Below are 19,196 nucleotides of genomic sequence, written 5' to 3'. Positions count from 1 at the left end.
ATTAGAATCTATTTTGTTATTATTTATTCTAATCCCAAGGAAGTAACTTACAGAGTTGCTTATCAAGGGGTTTCCTACCTCAGTGCACCTCCTTTTAGGCAAGAGTTCAGATACTAGGTCTATATCCTATAGGAGTCTGTGCACACTTTTTCTCCTAATTGCAGAGATTTGCACAAACACGGCTTTGTTACAGACATTCCATTTGTGTACTTACAGATGTCAAATTTGAGGTCTGATTTTTGAAGCTTATCTTAGATCTCATTTACTTAATTCAATACTCGTTTTATTGAATCTGAAGCATATTTATTGCCATAGAGCATCAACTGTTTAATAACAATGCGGCACAGCTGTAGCATTTGTGACCACGTTGAAGAAGTGCACTACTTTTCACATTAAAATACTGTGCTTTTTTGTTTTCTCAGAGTGCACTCACAGTTGCCCTGTTTTAGGGGGATCTGATATGCAGCATACCTTGGGAACCTTTTAATGCCAGCCAGCTCAGCAAGTCATCCATGCAGCTCTTCTCCATGATAAGAATAGCTGTGGGAAGGTTGAACAGCATAAAGAGGAAAAAGAAACAACTATCTGCACTTCAAAGATTCCCTTCAGATGAAATAGATATAAAATCCACATAGATTACTGCAGCAGCTGTAAGGTGAAATTAAAAGTTGCCATTGCCAATATATGCATTTGCCTGGAGTACTCTCTGTGTTTACATATTCTGGGATGGACATAGCTGGAAAGGGATGTATCGCTTTTTTTTTTCCCCTTAGACTGAAAGTGTTGAGACTTTAAACTAAGAGTTTGTTAACACCAAGATTGCATTTCCAGTCCAAAGAATTCAGTGTCCAGCATGTAGCAATCTTGATTATATTCCGGTCAGGATGTGGTAGAGATGCTATTAGAAACAAAACAATCAGTTCACTCAGACAGTCCCACAAACATGCTTTATGGCATCTGCATCCTACTCATTTCAAGTGAGGTTTTACAGTGACACACTGGTGAAGATTAGTACACAACTGCAGGCAGATGCCCACGGCTGATTCAATTGTTTGCACTGACACTCACAATTGCTGTAATTGCAGCTGAAGTGATACAAGCCATTGCAAAAATCAGACAAAGTGAAACCAACATTGTTCCGCCGAGATTTTATTAGTTGAAGCACAGAAATGTACAATCCACTGTTTTCTCTTAGAATGGGTTCACCACGGCATTTCCTTCTGCCATGCCTGCAATACTGTCTTCGGTGATTTAATAAAAGAACATTCAGAAGCTCTCCTTAAAAACAGCTTGTGCAGTAGGGACAATATATTCCAGCCTCACTTGTTCACAAAACTTTCTTTAAAAAAAAAGCAATTAGAACATAAGCAGCATATTATTTTTAGAAAATCAATGAGAGCTGAATGTGTTCCTAAGTAAAGAATATTTGAGAGCTGAATGTGTTCCTAAGTAAAGAATATTTCTAAGTTATAGCTTTCCTGCATGCTCCGTGTGCAGCTTCTGCTGTTTCTTTTCTTTTTTCCCCCCAGAATCACTGGACACCACTAATGCTTCAGAGCTGGTATATCTAAGAGGAGTGACCATCTTCTACAGCCTGTGGATGAAGAGAAAATGGATGTTTAACAGTTGGCAGCATCCAAAACCTTCTTGGGAAGAGACTACCACGCAGCCTGTCAAGCAAGTTCTCATGCAGCACTGATGACTTCCTTGAGATTGCCTGCACTGCTGGTGGCTCAGACCAAAGGAGCTGAGATGATCCAACTACGAGCTGAAGATTTAACACATTCATTCTCCGTTTGCACGCTAAAAGTGAACTTTGCAGACAAATTTCGCTGGAAATGGAAATAACTTTGCAACACCATGCAGACTGTGAAGGTATTTTTAACATTTTCAACCCGGACGCTGGAAAGCTTCCATTTAAAAGCTTGAGACTGTGACTGCATCTAATCCCACTCTAGCAGCTTAAAAGAAATAAAACCTCAAAACTTTACAGGAAAGGAAAAAAATGCCTGATTCTGTCTCTTGTTCTCGTTTAGACCACAACTATTTTTTAAATGCAATTACCCACCTATATACATGAATTCACTCACATTGATCAAATGGGACACGGAAGAAGCAAGGTAGCCATGACTGCAACCAAACCTTTAACTAAATTTCATGTTCATTTGATTAAATAAAGGACATCATCTCCTCCCAGTAATTAAATTGGTATTAGACTTGCCAATATATTGGAGAAGAGATATCTAAATCCACAACGCATTGCATCAGAAAGGAGTTCAGAGAAATGAAAGGCAAGTTTTAAATGTCTCCAGTTACAGCACAGCACCGGAGATGGTCAAACGCCCAGACAAGTTCACTACAGAGAGACTTGTCAGATCCGATGCTTTGAACGTGGGACTCACACCCTTCTCACAAGCATTCAGCCAGGAGAACACACCTCGTGCATTAGCAGCACAAAAGAGATTCATGCCGGGAGTCAGAGACAGCCATGAAGCTATATATATAAATCAGAGAGGCCACGGCACTGCCCAGTCCAGTGCTCTGGGTGGGAGAGCCTCTGAGAAAGGGAGCCTTCCACACCTTGCTGTATAGCTACCTTGTGCCTATTGAGAACCTGCCTGTTTTTCTCCAGTGCTTGACTTCGTTATCCAAAACCTTCCTGAGTTCAGGGCGCATTCTGACAACGCTCTCAGACACAGGGTTTGGTTCCTCATAGCCCTGTGTGGAGCCGGGAGTTGCACTTGATGAACCTCGCGTGCCCCTTCCAACTCAGGATGTTCTGTAATGCTAAGATGGACTTAGAGTAACGTGCTCTGTGAAGAAGCCAGACGGAGAGCACACCTGCAAATGCAGTAGGTACCAAGCAGTGTCTCCTGAGTGGGAGGCTGTGATCACACCATGGCTATGCTGGAGAAGGGCATTCTCCCACGCTGTGGGCACAGCACCCTGAAAAAACAGGCCTGGCAGGGTGACCAAGGGAAGGAACTTCCTCTCTAAAGCAGACAAGACAGAGGAACAATTTACTGCGGAAGGCCAGGAGAATGAGATACTGCTGCCCTCAAAAGATTTACTGTAATAGCATTCAGGTACCCAACCAAATTGTGAGCGGCGCTGTAGAACACACTGTAAAAAAACACTTATTGTTTCCAGCCAAAATAGGGATAAGCATTAGTTCCATTCTGTAGACCAGGGCAGGGATAGCAGCTGAGGCCAGTGCTCAAATGTGAGATAAGGCTTAAATACAAAGTCCTCCTTCATATAAGCATATACTGACCCATATATTTCAGAAACCAGGCCCCTGAAATCTGAGCCTTACCTTCTTTTGTTGCTTCTGTCTGAGGAAGTCAAGAACCTCCTTATGCTCTGTAGCCTCTGCCTGTGAGTAGAAACATGAATAAATCCTGCCATCCTGTGCACCAGGACATGCAAATACTTTCTTGTGGGAAGTAAGAATACGTTACCACAATATAATTAAAATCCAATTTAAATTTTAATTCCTCTGAGATAGATGAGAAAGTTCTGGCTCCAACAATTTATTACTTTAGGACAGCACCAGAATTGAGTTCAGAACATACAACAACCCACTTTATAGCTCCAGAGCAGCACTTGTATTTCCCAAACTGACATTACCTGACAGCACTCACGGAGTTAGAGCACTGCGTGCTGTATGGCCATGTGCACACTTACTACTTGTAGGGCGTTCTTGCCATCATAACCAGTTTGCTCCAGGTCTGCCCCAGCCAGGTACCAGGCGCACAGCCCATCCACATCACCTTTAGCTGCAAGGCTGGAAAAAACAAATACATTGGTTCTAAGTCTTTCAGTCTGTTTCACTGCGCTCCTGTGTGCTGTCCATGAGCTCCACAAGCAAATGCTGAACCAGAACAGGTTCAATATGGCTGCAGGATAGAGAGGTAAGAAAAGGAACACTATTACAACAGCTCTGAATAGCTGAGCAAGCAGCACAGCTTGATGAATCAGTTCCTTAAATTAATAAGGCTGTGCTATAAGTACTTACAACAGGCTAGTTTCACACAGTGGGTGTGACTATGACCAAGGGGGAAAAAAAAGTCATTCAGTTTCATATTTCACAACACGGTATTTATCTCATGAAATGAGTTGGGGGGAGGGCAATGGCTGCATCAAGGTGCAGCTGAGTAAGTGAGGGAACAAGCAGATGTGTTTGCAATCAGTCTGCCACGCTTGAAGCCACTGAGAAAACCCCTTCATAAGTGCACGGCTGTGCTCACTACCAGCAGTTGTGATAGCGCATTTGTGTGTTATCCCTTCAACAGCCAGCTATGTTTTTTTGAGTTAAGGTGATTTGTAAGATTTAAATGGGCAGCATGCAAAAAAAAAAAAAAAGAAAAAGAAAGAAAGAAAGAAAGGCTGTTGAAGAGGACTTCTATCTGCCATGCATAACAAGCAGTAGTAAAGGTCAACACTAATCTTATAGAAAAATCAGTGAAAAACAAGTGAATTAACGTTTTCTGAGCAATGTACACCAGAATGTTTCTTTGCACATCTGCTGGGGGTCTCATCTGTATTCTCAAGGTTCCTTTTTAACTTTTTTGTAAATAAGGGCATTTTTTGTAAAGAAGGGCTCACAGCCTGCACGTGCACAGAGCACGCCTGTCCCTATCAACCCTGCAGGCTGAGCTGGGAGCACAGCTGAGAGGGCTGCCTCTGTATTTCTCAGGATAAGAACACACCAGGCCACAGAACGGAGAGGAGCTCCTGGCTGCATGCTGGGACTGTCTGAACACAGCTCCCCGATAACCATCGGATGAGGCTGCAGCTCATTATGAGAGGGAAACCCCCAGTCCTATTAAGTTCAACATTCACTGCCTGAAATGCTGCTGGCTGTGGAGGAACAGCAGTGATGGGCTCTGGAATGATGAACGCCTGGGCAGACCAATGGAGAGCAGGGTGTGCAGGAAGATGCAAAGGGCAGTCAGACAGGTAAGCTTATGGAAGAAAGCGTGAAAGCAAGTCTGAAACTTTCAGTTCTCTGCTAGACTGAAATCACCTCTGATGTTGATTAAATCTCTTAAGTACCTGAAAAAATGCTTTCAGGGGAGTGGAAGCCTCTAATTGCAGCAGCCTGAGGAGAAAGGCAGAGAGAGGCTTTTGCTCACAGCAGTCCCAGAAGCTGTGCAGGAAAAGGGAGTGCAGAGGATCTCCATATTCCTCCCGCAACCCCGTCAGCCCCAGGGTAGGGCTGAGGCCCACAGCTGCAGCTTGGGGAGACAGAGATGCGGCAGTGGGGTCTGAAATCATGAAGAAAAGATCAGTAAGGCATTAATTACAATTGCTGTTACAAAAACGGCCTCTCAGAAAACAGAATGAAATAGAGGAAGCAGAGGCGGTCTAACAGGAAACTCAGTGGGAAGCCCTCAAGGAAACTGTAGGAAAAAGTAAGCTTTAGTAAAGAAGTATTAGCAAATCAGAGAAGTTGCTTAGCAGCCACTTGAGAACACAATAATTACTGTTTACAAAGACTTGCTGTTGACACTGAGATGTCCCAGAATGAAGGAACGAACAAACCAAAAGCTGAGCAAGTGAGCTACACTCAAACACTTGGCCTCAGAATGTCACTGCAAAGTAGAAACCACTCTGGACAAAGTCAAGAACGTTCAGAACTCTTACTAACACAGGGCAATTCAGCTAGCATCACTGTAAGCAGCAAACTGCACTTAGAAACTAAATGCCTAATAGCACCTTTTCAGAAAGAGCAGTTTGACTCACAGTACAAGTCAACTGCATGAAGTGGTCTCTTTCTGTGATATCAAAGCAATCCAAACACACAGAACTATCTTCAATTTTGCAGCAGCCATTTACTGATCAAGTTAAAAATGTATTCTCTGAGGACTGTGACCAGAGAACAAAATACGATGGAGCTTGCTAGAAAATTCAGATACAGCTCTGAACAGAAGATACTGGCTGTTGATTATAATCAAGAACACCATGAAGCATTTTCTCCAACTCCAGATCTCCATAGCCAAGCCAAATGCATCTGCATTTCCTTCACACACTGTAAGTGTACTTCATAGAGTCAAACCTATATATATATATATATATATATATATATATATATATAGGACTTCATAGTATACACATACCTAGGGAACTTTATTTTTATTTTTCTCAGAGGTACTTAGAATCATAGCATCAGTAAGGTTGGAAAAGACTACTAAGGTCCAACTGTCAACCCATCACCACCATGCCCACTGACCATGTCCCTCAGTGCCACATCTTAAGGCAGTAATTCCAACTACAAGTGCAGCCTCTACATGGCAAGTCCATCATTTTCATATCATGAAATGGAATAAAAACAACTTCAGTGTACACTTATCAGGATTTCTTAGACTTGTTTCTTGGCAAGTAAGTACTTAACACATTTTGCCAAGCTCAAATACCGTATGCAGCAGAAAAATCCCAGGGATGCTGTGTATCAATGACTTATCATTTTTGGAAGAAATGATTATGCACATCTCATAGTTTCAGCATGGCCAGTGTAGTTATGATGATGACAGGAGAGCTAAGATACAGAAGGAACAGTGATAAAGCAATTATGCTGCCTCATTTTGTGCCTCCCTGTCACACCAGTATCAAGCAGACTGAGCTACAGGAGCTGTTGGGCAAAGGGTGCTGTTATGGTCAAATTACATCAAAAAGGGAGTGATGCTGCTTGAATTCCAGTGGGCTGAGAGGGACAAGAGCCAGTGCAGTTCTGGATCTGGGAAGGAATGTGAGCAGCTAAATGACACTTTGGGTTCCCTCCTGCCGCCTGCATTAACAGGATTTCATCTTTCCAAGGGACACAAAGCTCTGCTCTTCCAGTGATTCTCCTATTTCAGTGCTTATACAAAGCAATCAGGAAAGATCTTCTGTTTTTGGGTGCATCATCAACATTTAAAAAACGATTTTTACTTTAAAGAAAATCTATAAAAACCTAAAGTACAAAGCATGGGTTGTTCCATCCTGAGCACATTTGGGAGTGCTGTTCTTATCCAGTATTTCCACGTCTCTCATAGCTGCAGCAGATTGTTTTGCAAGACAGGAGGCATTGTAAGCTTGGTCCCAGTTTGTACACAGGCACATTTATTTCTCCTCTCTCAGAACTAGCCCTCAAAATTTACATTAAAATTAGGAGCAGCATATTTTGAATGTCGCTGATTTTGTGCACCTTTATTATATATAATTTTATGCAATCTAAAAAAAAAAAATGAAATAGAAAAGTGGTTTGGTTTTATTGCTTCTACTTAATTTTGTGAAGTAGAGACTTGAAGAGCGTCTCCGTTCTATACAGACTTCTACCTATCTAAAACAAAACCAAAAAGCAACTGTTAATCAATTGCAGAGCATGACAAGCCTTCAGAGGATGGCTGCATGCCCCGATATGTCCGATCACAGCACGTTTCTGCAGAGATGCCAATGCTACAGCAGTACGAGAAGAGATTCTCTGCCATTTTTAATAGATAGGATGCTAACATTGAGATCTGTTTTGCCTTTCAAAACAAAGCTGTGGACCAGATTCCCAGCATCAACAAAGTGATCCTAGCAGGCTAACATCCCTCACTGCCTCAAAATAAAGCAAATGATGAAACCATGAAAGATTTAACAAGATCATTTTCGCTGCATCTATGTGCATCTCCACTTCATACATGAGTTCCTGTGTACACTGTCCAACTCTCAGTTCTGGCTGGTATTCCTTTCCCTCTCAAACATCACCAGTGCCAATGCAGCACATCTGTTTTTATCTCCTTCCCAAAATTATGAGTCTAAACATAAGGAATTGAGGAGACAGGACAGAAAAAGCAGTGTTTGTGGCTTTACGGGAAAGTCAGTTTGTTTGATGATAGATAAGTAGTAATGGCAAAAAATGTGCTTCTAGTAACAGAGAACTGTATGGAGAAAAACGATTAGTTGGTTAACGGCAGTAACCAGAGGGTATCAGAAAGTGAGCAGCTCTGTTGTTCTGAACTCCAAGAAGTGGACAGAATCACAGAATGGCCTGGGTTGAAAAGGACCACAATGATCATTGAGTTTCAACCCCCCTGTTATGTCCAGGGTCGCCAACCACCAGACCGGGTCGCCCAGAGCCACATCCAGCCTGGCCTCGAATGCCTCCAGGGATGGGGTGTCCACAACCTCTCTGAGCAACCTGTTCCAATGAAATCCAATGACATACTGCCATGGAGACAAATTGAGACCTGTACAAACTGCAGCTTAAGGTACATTATATAAGGATAGAAGTGACGTAGGAAAATAGTTCAGACTAGGCGGAAGGAAGATGTTACCAACAGCCTGTTCTATCAGCAGCTCGGCCATGTGAACACACTGTTTTATTATTAACCTTATCACCATTAATAGAAGTTTAAATCTCCAAATCTCAAAGCAAAATATTAGCTTTGAACAAGAAATCATGCCATACGGATGCAGTATGTGCCACACAGTCCCTGAAATGCTGTAACAAACGGTGTCAGAAGCACTTTCTGTTTACAGGCCCCTTGTTCTCTTTGTGGACACCCCACTCATGTCAGCCAGCCAAACAGGTTCTGCACATGGTGCAGCGCTAGGCAAAGGGCCAACTTATTTGCAGAGGAATTCTCTAAGCCACTCCTCTCGTCTTGACGGATGGATACAATGCAAAGGAAGGGCTCAGTTCTGTCCTATCACCTGCAGTGCCCTGTGAAGCACATACTAGAACTCAGTGGTAAAACTTTTTTTATTATCCAGTCTCCTCTGAGTAAATTTACAACAACTGAAAAACTTCAGCTTGTATTTCTTCACTCTGGAATTGTTTAAAAGACAGGGTCCAGTCCCTACAATAATGCATACTTACCCAGACCTTATGGGTTTGAGGATGATATGCAGTCCTCAAATTGAGACCTGCCCTGGCAAGTCTCAGTTTCCAGACAACTCCTGATACAGAGGCTGGTATTGAGGGATTTTGTTGTTGTTTGTATTTCAGAGGAAGAGAAGAAATGAAGTAAAAACGACCAGAAACATTAGGAAATTATTAAAAACCTTCTCACAATTTTGAACTTGTAATTCAAAACCTTGAAGGGAAAACACAAAATCAGGTATCTATTTCATTTCAAAATATGTATGCTTAACATTAAAGCACCTTATCTACTAACAACTGTATGGAACACTGCCGTAATAGAGGATTATATTTGCTTAGAATTAAATATAGAGGTGATGAGCACTTACTGTCTTGGAGTGAAATGTATTTATGCATTTGATTTACATATTTTGAGAAAGATGCTTGTTAAAGCTGTTCCCATCGAAGTAACAAGAGGATTTTATTTTAATGAAAATTATGCACTATGTGCAGCTTTGTTTTCAAATAGAGATGCTATTCAAAAATCTATTTCCTTCTCACTCTTTGGCACTGAAATTGCTTGAAAAAAAACTGTGTGTTTTCTTCTTGGTCACTTATCCTCTCAATATTCCCTTACTTTGGGGCCCTCTTGACTTATTGGTGTTGCAGCACAGAGTTGATTATAAATTTCATCACTTGTCTTGTTTCTTCATTATTAGTTTTGCACAGGAGGAGTCACGTCATGTGCCAGGGACACAGGGCATAACTTCCTTGAAAGCTGTTCTCCATTCTGAGAGTCTCCTCTGGAAAATCATTCCTTTCCATCTCAATTTTAGGTCCCCACCTTCCCTAAAATCACACTTACCTGCAAAGTATTGTTCCAGTGTTCTCCAAGTCATGGCTTGAAAGATGTGCTCCTGTTTCTCGTAACAAATTGATCACATGTATGTGCCTTTAAGAAAGAAACAGAAAAGAAAAAGAAGCATTTCAATCACAGATTTTGAGAAATTTCTGCAACAAACTTCCTTCCCTTTTCCACAGAAATTCTGCCAAGCCCTGGACAAGGCCAGCCTCTAAGATATTGTCCTGGGTAGCAAATAGCATGACAGATTTTAAAAAAATTGCAAAATGCATCTTCACGAGTGGCCTAATGAAAGGTTTGGAGCTTGGTTCCAAAGGGAGGTGACTGTGCTCTTCTGCTAAACAAATAATCTAGGTCACAAACCTAAAAGCATACTGTTTTCTCCAGAAAGAGCATGATGACATCAGCAGATCAGGAACAATTTCCTATTTCCTCTTCCAAGCAAGTTGCCAGACCATACTTGAAGAATCAGGCATAGCAGTGTTGGAGGAAATATTTGAAGTCTCTCAAGCCACTGCCTAAACTCATCTGTATTAATTCAAACTAACAAATTAAGCTCACCTGTGTTTTCAGCTTCACCACGTGCATTTTCTCGGACGTAGCCATAGGCCTTCCCATTCTAGACTAGATTAAACTGTTTACCTAAACCCCCTGCTTCTCTTTAAGAAACTGCATCTTGAATGAGAACTTAAAGCTATCCAGAATAAGTCTGTGTAATCTTATATTTCTCATGTAAGATCTATATTCATAAATTAAGAACTAAACACTGTAGTGGCAATGTGGGAATCATTTTGCTTTTCCAAACATGAGTTATTTGCCCTATCAGACATATTTTTTCTATATATATAGTATATATATATATATACAAATTATATATATATATAAGTATATATTTAATTTGTTCCATGGCAAAGCATTGCTGGAACAGCAAACACCAGAAGTTGGTTATCTGAAATATTTTCTCAGGAGGGTCCCTTATGACACTGCTAGTCACCCACAAGCATCTCCTTGAGAAAGCAAATAACAGCACTGCATCCTGTTTTTCAGCCTGCAGTGGAGAATGAATTCTACATTTATGAATTCTTAGACCAGTAATTAGCTGAGAAGTGTTAAATTTGATACTGCAACTATGAAGAGCAAGAAGGCAAGAAAGCATAGACCACCACTCATATTCCCATCATTCAATGTGAAAACTATGTGGGGGTAAGCTGCACAGCACCTTGTTCCTATCTGCATTCAAATGGCATCTACATTCTCAAAAAACATAAGCCCTATCCAGAGTACCACTTCCTACATTTACCCACAAGAGCATTATTCAGACTTCAAGAGGTTGACTGTGAATTTGCTGATACGTCTAACACACAAGAGAGGTATTCGTCTTTAGATGTTGTCTCTTCAGGCACTGCTCTTCTACAGCTTTGCTAAAGCCTCAGAAGGACCAGTTTGGGCTGATCTGTAGTTTAACTGATGTCACGAGCCATAAAATTCTTGGCAACGGTTCAAATGCGATTCCCTTTCTAACAGGACAGCACACAACCCAGAGCAGTGCAATGGCTGGATAATCCAAGTATAAAGTTTGGAGAAAAGGCCAATGCCCCCATGTTAACCTGCAGCGCAGAGCTGCTTGTCCAGTCCAGCTTCATCTAATAAGCAAAACCATGAGCATGCATGGTACCTGTGAACTGTTCTTGACTGCCTTTCCTTAGCTCCATCTGTTACCTAACCATGGCTCTGGCTCAGACACAGCCCATACAAACAGTGCTATTTCACGTTACTCAAGTTAGCTGTTTGATACTGCCACTGACATTTATTTGCTCTCCAGTGGAAAATATAACAGACCAAAAGTGTTTCTAGTGTCTTTCCTGCTCTGATTCTATTAGTGATGATAACACTGAAGATTAAAAAAAACAAAAAAACAAAAAAACAAAAAACAAAAAACAACGTAAACTAGTATTTTAATGACTGAAGAGCAAAATAAAGGGTTTGTTGTGGTCTTCAAATATCCATTCCCATGCTCAAAGTTTAAGATCCAGATAAAGACACCAGAACTTCTTGTTCACAAGTGCTCTGACTTTGCAGCCACCACGGTGCTGCCCAGTATGTATCATCCTAGGCCTTGACTTGGCAGACACTTCCAGAAGGGAATCGACTTCAAAAGGCATGAATCACACATGTGAAACAAACACACATGTAAGAGTTTGCAAGGCTGGGGCCTTAGGGTATACACCTTCCACCAACTCTCTTTAAAGAAATGCAGGTGTAATGTATATCCAAACTTGACAGGCTTCATTCTTTTTAATGCTTGCTTCCCTAGCAACTGCAATGGTTATGGCAGGATGAGCTTAGTTTCACTTCTTCAGTTTTCTACAGGGTATCAGTGGGAATTTTACGCTCAAATATTGTAAGGACAAACTTCAGCATACTTTTCTAATCTTTAGTGTTTAAATTCTCGCTCTGCCTTCGATTTCCTGAAGTAATGTAAATGGAACCTTGCAAAATATCAAGTATTTAAATTTTTATTTACGTGGGAGGTAATTTTACTGCCTCTAATCTGATGTTCTCACAGCAGCACACCAGAAACTCCCTGTTTTCAACCTCTTACCACTGTACTATAAGTAAATGGAAGTGCTTTTACTACATAAAACATACCGTTTTTATTCAAGACATTTTCCTGCTTAGAAAAGTTTCTGTTATTAAGAAAATATTATTCTATTGTTTTGAAAATGAATTATCCCTGGAGGGTACTCTAAGAAGTTAAAGGAATGCTACTAATTTTGATATGTCAAGCAACTGGCCTAAATTAACAGTGGTCTGTTTAACTTCATGCATAAAGTGAATGAGAGTACATGTAAATTGCACAGTTACAAATGAAAAAGCGGAAATGCAGTACTTTGTTTCTCATTTAGAAATGGACTCCACGTTTTACTATCTGCAGAAATAGTCACTTAGAGTTAAAAAAAAGAAAAGAAAAAGCCAACTTAAGAGACTGCCACTGATACAGATCGAATTGCTGGTCTGTAAGTGATCATACTAAGTTAAGATGTTTTTAAGAAGAGATGTAACTCCTGATCATCTTTACACATTATGAAATGGAAAAGAGAAATCAGTCATCATTACACAGATCTACATGCTCAGTTAAAAGGCAAGCTGCTGAACAATGTGACATACAAAACTGAAGGAAAGCTGTTTTTAAGATGAGCGGATTCTGTACTGCAATTATATCCCAATTAAGCAAATATTAATTCTCAGAAAATGGGATTAAGCTGATGCAATATTCAGTAAAATTGAGAAAGTTACAATTTTAAAGCACTGACTGCTCATTAAAGTCTGTTTTCCCTCTTCCCTTTCTGCCACACAGTACATTGCATCAGGATAATCTTCACTTTTAGCACACAACCATTTAATAAACAGAATTTAAATATTTCTGTAGCTCAGATCTTTTTAGTGGGTATCCAATTACACACACATAAAGATGTCTGATCTTTACCTATCTTCTTGCATGCTTATCAGTGTGAAGTGCGGTGTGAGCACACAGCAGATCATAAACACAAAATTATGACATTAGTTCCAAGTCAGCTCTTCCTCTCATTACAGCAGTTGAAACAAAAAGAGAAACCGAAAATAGTTATGGTGCAGTTTCCTTTCGCAGCTCCCAATATCAAAAATGTGCGTGCAGTTTTAAAGAGCTTAAGAGTCATAGTAGGAGTCTTAATATAGGAGTGGCAGTGCTGAAGAATCCAAACAACAAGCTCATGTGAAATTCCTCAGGCGGTAGTTGGGTGCGGTAAAAAAAAAAGTAGGTGCCTGATTTGCAGGAACATCTAATGGTATCCAGTGCTTTAGCATTTTCTCACATTGGACTAGAGCCACCTCTGTTCAGCTATGAGGTTATTTGTTTGATTTGCTGTTGGGCTTGTTTTTGCTTTAAGACTTCAAGGGCTTGCCATTGAAGAGCTTATATATCCATAAGATAAAGCAACTACTTATAAATCCACAGGGGATCATGCAGCACGTATGGCAGTAGCACAGGGCGGCCAAACAGGACTTTAAATCTCAAGTTAATAGGGCTTGTTGAGTTTTCTGCATTTGGTCGTTGAGACAGGCAAAAAAGTTATTTCTGTAGCCAATGCAAAACCATGGCTGTTAGACGTGCCAGGGAGCAGTCTCCAGGCTGTAAGACCAGGTGAACTCATCAGTGTGAGAAAGCTGTAGAAATATCTGGGGACAGACACCCATAAGGACCATTACAGTTCTACCACTCCAAGCTCCTTTATGTAAAATAGCTTCTCTCCTGCCATCATACAGACTGAATATGAGATAAGGAGCTGAAAGTGGATCAAAGAAACAAGAGATTAGGGCATGCAGCTTCTAACACGTTGGAAGACCAGTGGCTCTATGAATCCCCAGGCTATAAAAACCAACTACTTTAAAATTAAACTTCTCCTAACTGATAACTTTTACACACTATGCCATGGCTGTCCCTTAAGACTACACAACATGGAAAAGACCACTACATTGCTTGTTCATGACTATCATTCAAGAATTGCTGACATTCAGAACAACAGGAAGAGGAAATCCACAAAGCAGGCAGAGCCACACAGCCATCTCATATTATTACGAGTGGGTGGAAGAGAAAAAAAAATCCAAAAAAAAGTCACCCAGCAAGAGACTCAAGCAAGCATAGGTGGAAGGGAAGGACTAAAACATGACAACCTACCAGTATATTTTGTGCCAATTGAAACAGTCTGGTTTTGATGAGAAAGGGGAGGGCAGAATGAAAACAAACTGCCCTGGGTCCTGCGTTTGCACTTCTGACAGTCAAAATGAGTATTCAGTTTGGCTCTGTTTTATAAAGAAGCCTCATAGCAGAAAGCAGAGACCTGAAATTATGGACAAAGCCTTGGCAAGAAGGGAGCAATAAGTCACCTTACACTAAAATTGTGGGTTTTTTTGCATTAATTTTCTGTTATCTCATTAATTTAGGCTAGTCACATCCTTTGCAACAAAGTTGTTTTGTGTTGTTTTCACTGCTGTCATTTATCTATGATTGCTGAGACAACATAAGGCCAAAAAATAGGGACGGACTTTAAAATTCAAATTGATGTAATGTTTATAAACTTTACATAAAGTGGTATATAAATTGTTACCTGAACTTGATCGCATTCATCAGTGGGGAAGATCCGTATCTGTCTCTAGCGTAAACAGTTGCACCAGATGTTAACAAATACTCAACTGATGGTAAATGCCCTTCAGAGGCTGCAATATGAAGTGGAGTTCGGCCATCATAGTCTTCACAGCTTAGGTTTCCACCCTACAAGAGGACAGGTCTTTCACATGATAAAAACATAATGGCTGCACATGAAATTGTTGGTACAACAGACCACAACAAGTTGTACCACCAAAATATTAAGCTTACAAGTTTATCTCACAAAGATATTTCTAGCACCTGTACAGGTATTTATTTCACTTTCCATATCTCATTACAGCCCCCTCAGATAGGCTTTTTACTGCACTACACCACACAACAGCATCGTGCCTAGAGTCTGCTAATTTTATTTGTCTTCGTTTATTGTTATTTTCAAGACACATTTATCCTTTTTCTAGACCCATTATCAAAGCCTCAAGAGTAGAGTTAGAGCAAGGAAAATTAAAAACAAAGAGGCGTAGAAAATGATATAGGGTAATAGGTATTTCTTTTTTCAGGTATAATCCATGCTAGAGCTATGGGGAGAACCAAAATCCTGATTTAACACTGCACTGTGTTTCACTTAAATATAATTTCCAAGTTCTTTTTTTTTTTTTTTTTTTTTAAATCATGACAGATTTACATCCAAAAGCTGGATACTATGAATATGCATAAAGAGAGTTAAATGAAAGAAAGCATCACAAATCATTTTAAAGCGTTCCAAAGTTAGCAGATAAGAACTTGCATATTAATCTACCTGTATTTTCATAGTTCAAAAGAAAATGAAAGCAGCTGAGAACCAGGTAGAGGAAAGAACACACCAGTTTTGAAGGCAAAGTCTGAAGTGCCTAGAAACTAGTTCTATTAGTCAAAGCACTTTGATTTTAAGGTACTTTATATCATTGCTTCCCAGAGAGTATTAGCTTCCTCCTATCATGTACAGCTCTACTTGAATACTCATTCACAAACTGTGAATTTCACATTACCATTTCTGCTATGGCTCTCAGTGCGTCTACGTCACCCAGTTTAGCTGCAGCACAAGCCAAAAGTGGAATTAATGCATCTCTTACAGCTTCTAACTCCTGAGAAACAAATAAAAATAAACATTTAATATCAGCCTCGCCTGTAATGTGATTAAAATCTAAGTCATAAAAACTCTGCCCTCACACTTTCATGTGAAGTTTTCAAATTAGTCATCTGGATATTTTAAAATGGTAGCATTTTGTTCTTGGAAGGAAAGAAGTCTCATGTTTACTTTACATTTTGTAGCTCTCCCATCCATGATTTATATTCCTCCCTAGCAACACTACAATTACCTGATATCTATATATACCATTTAAAGTGCACATACTAATTACCATCTCTGCCCTGCCACAGTTACACATCAGTACAGTAAGAGAAACAGGGCTGGTAGGAGTTAGAAGAGATCATTATCATCTATTCTCGTCAAGAATGAATCAACTTTAGTCATGTGAGTCCTCAGATATTTGTGTAATCTGTACTTCCAAACCTCCCATTTCTCATACTAAAGAACTACCACAAATTCAGTATTCATACAGCTATTGAAAATCTCATCTTCCCTCAAACCACGTGAAGAGGAAAGCGAACGCTTGTATCTAAGAACCAATACTATAGTTTCTGATTTTCCAATTGAGACTAATATTAAAAACCACAAATTATACTTGCGTAACACTTCCTCAGTATCATCCTTCTATGACTGCATGCACAATTAAGCTGTTCTACCCCTTATTATTTGGCTTGCTCCAAACTGTCAATACATTTGACCACAAAAACACACTGCGCTTTTTCATATCATTGATACCCTGAATTGCAGCAACTGTCTGAGGCTTGTTATTGTAGCCAGCCAGCCAAGAAAACAAAGTCAAGATGGGGCTACAAAGGAGGAGGAAAAAAAAAAAAAACTAACAAAACAACAAATTTAATGTGTTTTTAATTAAAACCATTTTAATGCCCTGCTTGTCATTGTGTCCTTTCTCTCCACCCCAGCTGGTTAGCTGGGGCACTTGGTACTGAAATAATAATCTAAAACTTCCAGTGTTCCATTTTTCTTTCAGCTGCAAGCTAGGTTCACTTAACTGCGTTTACAGATTTATATGAGTTTGGGTTGAAGTATTTAAAGATATACCTCCTTGCAGCTGATACTTAGAGATCTGGCAATCACTTGAATAAACTTGCTATCTCTGAGAGAGATCTTGGCTCCTGTGGGTACAACAGTCATTTCTCCTCTTAGATTCTCACTCAGCATCTGAAAAGCAAGCAATCAAACCCTTTGTTAGCAAAGGAAAAATATGGTAGTAGTCTAATAAAAAAGCTTAGGATCAACTAAGAAAATTGTTTGGAGGAATTATGGAAAGTAATTGAATGCAGACAAAAGATTAAATAAATTGTTACTGTCCCATGAAGCTTGCAAGTTTAAAAAAGACAAAGCAGGGGGGGGTGAGAAGGGACTGGCAAAGAAAACTTTCTTCCAAAGCAAAGAAACCAAACTAAGCACATAACAAAACACCTCAATTTTTAGAGTATGCAGACAAAAGTTCCCTAATGGAGTATGCTGCAGCCTACTTAAAAACACAAAGATATTGAGTAATGAGCAGCGTAAGGCAGAATATTTTGAAATGCTGCCTTTGGCCAGCATTCCCAACACCCAGTGCTCCTACACAGGCTGCGTGCTTAGGCCTCAAAACAAAGCACAGTGCTGCCTGTGGAAGTCATCTATTTCAACTGATTTTCAAACAGCTCCAGTAGCCCTGATTTTGTTAACATTTTTGGCCATAGAACCAGTTTTGAAAGCAGAGGTTCTGTAGTAGTGCTCATTATTTAATCATAAAGCAGGTGTGAATAGTATGCAGTGTGAGTGCATCTGATACAAGAAGGAAAAAACAAAAGATAGAACAAAAATGGACAGCCAATTCATGTGTAGAAATTGCTGGAACACGATAATAAAGAAACAAAAACGCTGTGGACAGCAGGCTCTATGAAATCTGGAGAACAAGGAGAGGAGCCATTCACAATTTTACATACTGGCACCCTTTCACTACAGGTTGCTGATGCAGCTACAGAACACGCAGTTGCTTCAATTAGAATTTTAAAAAGCAGGATTGTGAAAGTTTGCAAGAAACAGATGTGATGTTGGAAGGAGGAATGCCCCAGGTTCACTTATGTCTAGGCATGCCCTTTATTACAAAAAAAGCTCCCAAGAGCTGACAACACTATAGCTGTCTGCTGGAAGAGTCCCATATATGTGTAACTCGCTCAGAGGATACCAATTGCTTTGGCACACTTTTAGAGTTTGACAGGTTGAGATCATTACGTTGCACAGGTAACCCTAGCAATTGGCACCTATGCTGAAGGCGCCCAGTGCAAAAATCCTGCATGCCTTACTCAGTCCTACCAGCTCTGAAGCCATCTGCATCTATCTGGGGGCACATTCCTTGCTTCTTCATGTTGAAAGAGAATCCTAAAATAACCATGCCAGCTTCAGGAGAGCTTCTGTCTCTTGGGAGACCATTGTTTGGTGATATGCTTAGCTGAAGATATTGCCACAGACAACATATTTCCAGGCTTTCTTCTTCTCCTGGTCTCTACCACTCATTCCTGCCCAGGCAACGTAGCATGTTGCTCCCTTAGTTGTGCCAACACAACCCTTTGTGAGTCTGTACAGTGAGATGAATGAGGAAACCAATCCTGCTCAACTCAAAGAAACTGCAGAAGTTATTTGTTTTTCAAGTCGTATAAGGGGGATAGCAGCACTACCTCGTAACGCCGTGTAACACATTACAGATGATGCAGGAATACCACGCGCCAGTAGTACCTAAAACGTAGTATCACCAAGTCTTCACCTGAATAATTCAGCTATCTCGCCTTGGCAAACTGGATCTCGAATTAAGTTTTAACCCATACACCTAGGCAGGATGTCAGCCGGAAAGTTTCTCCAGTTCCAGGTCAAATGATCCTCTTTGCAAGAAGATTAAAGTCTACATTAAGAAAGAGGCTAGTATACGTGTATTCCAGGGGTCAGTGAGTCTACCAAGGGGGCATCAGTAAAGAGCCTGGGTTTCTGAAGTGTATATACACAAACACATGCAATACCCCAACTTACAGTGTCACACTGCCTGTTTCGCATATTGTTGCACAGAGTATGTTCTTGCCATCCTCACTGAAAAAAACCACATAGCCTCTCCTTCTCTCATTTTTCAGAGTAAGGACTTCAGCAAACAACACAAAGCTCCGAAACGGAAAGTATTTCCAAGTACAGTTCATGGTACTTCCAGTCACCCACTTATGATCACAGGTACCTT

General features: G+C 40.3%; 1 protein-coding gene across 6 annotated transcripts in view; it reads right to left on the bottom strand.

Moving 5' to 3' along the window:
• Positions 1-1,133: 1,133 nt before the first annotated feature.
• Positions 1,134-19,196, bottom strand: part of ASPG (asparaginase) — a 49,591-nt gene continuing 31,528 nt past the window's right edge. For 5 of the 6 annotated variants that reach the window (XM_015287850.2, XM_046942593.1, XM_001234723.7 and 2 more), the window contains 7 exons: positions 17,024-17,143; positions 15,864-15,959; positions 14,840-15,003; positions 9,696-9,782; positions 3,688-3,787; positions 3,317-3,376; positions 1,134-1,594 (listed from right to left, as the gene is read on the bottom strand). In XM_015287850.2, coding sequence (XP_015143336.2) covers positions 1,568-1,594; positions 3,317-3,376; positions 3,688-3,787; positions 9,696-9,782; positions 14,840-15,003; positions 15,864-15,959; positions 17,024-17,143 — 654 coding nt within the window. In that variant the 3' untranslated portion in view covers positions 1,134-1,567. The remainder of the gene's footprint in view (positions 1,595-3,316; positions 3,377-3,687; positions 3,788-9,695; positions 9,783-14,839; positions 15,004-15,863; positions 15,960-17,023; positions 17,144-19,196) is intronic. The other variant, XR_001466924.2, reaches the window with a different exon arrangement.

Source organism: Gallus gallus, chromosome 5 (genome assembly GCF_016699485.2).
Source record: "Gallus gallus isolate bGalGal1 chromosome 5, bGalGal1.mat.broiler.GRCg7b, whole genome shotgun sequence".
NCBI classification, from domain to species: domain Eukaryota; kingdom Metazoa; phylum Chordata; class Aves; order Galliformes; family Phasianidae; genus Gallus; species Gallus gallus.
The sequence above is the reverse complement of the archived record's forward strand: the minus strand, read 5'-3'. Positions and strand labels throughout refer to the sequence as shown.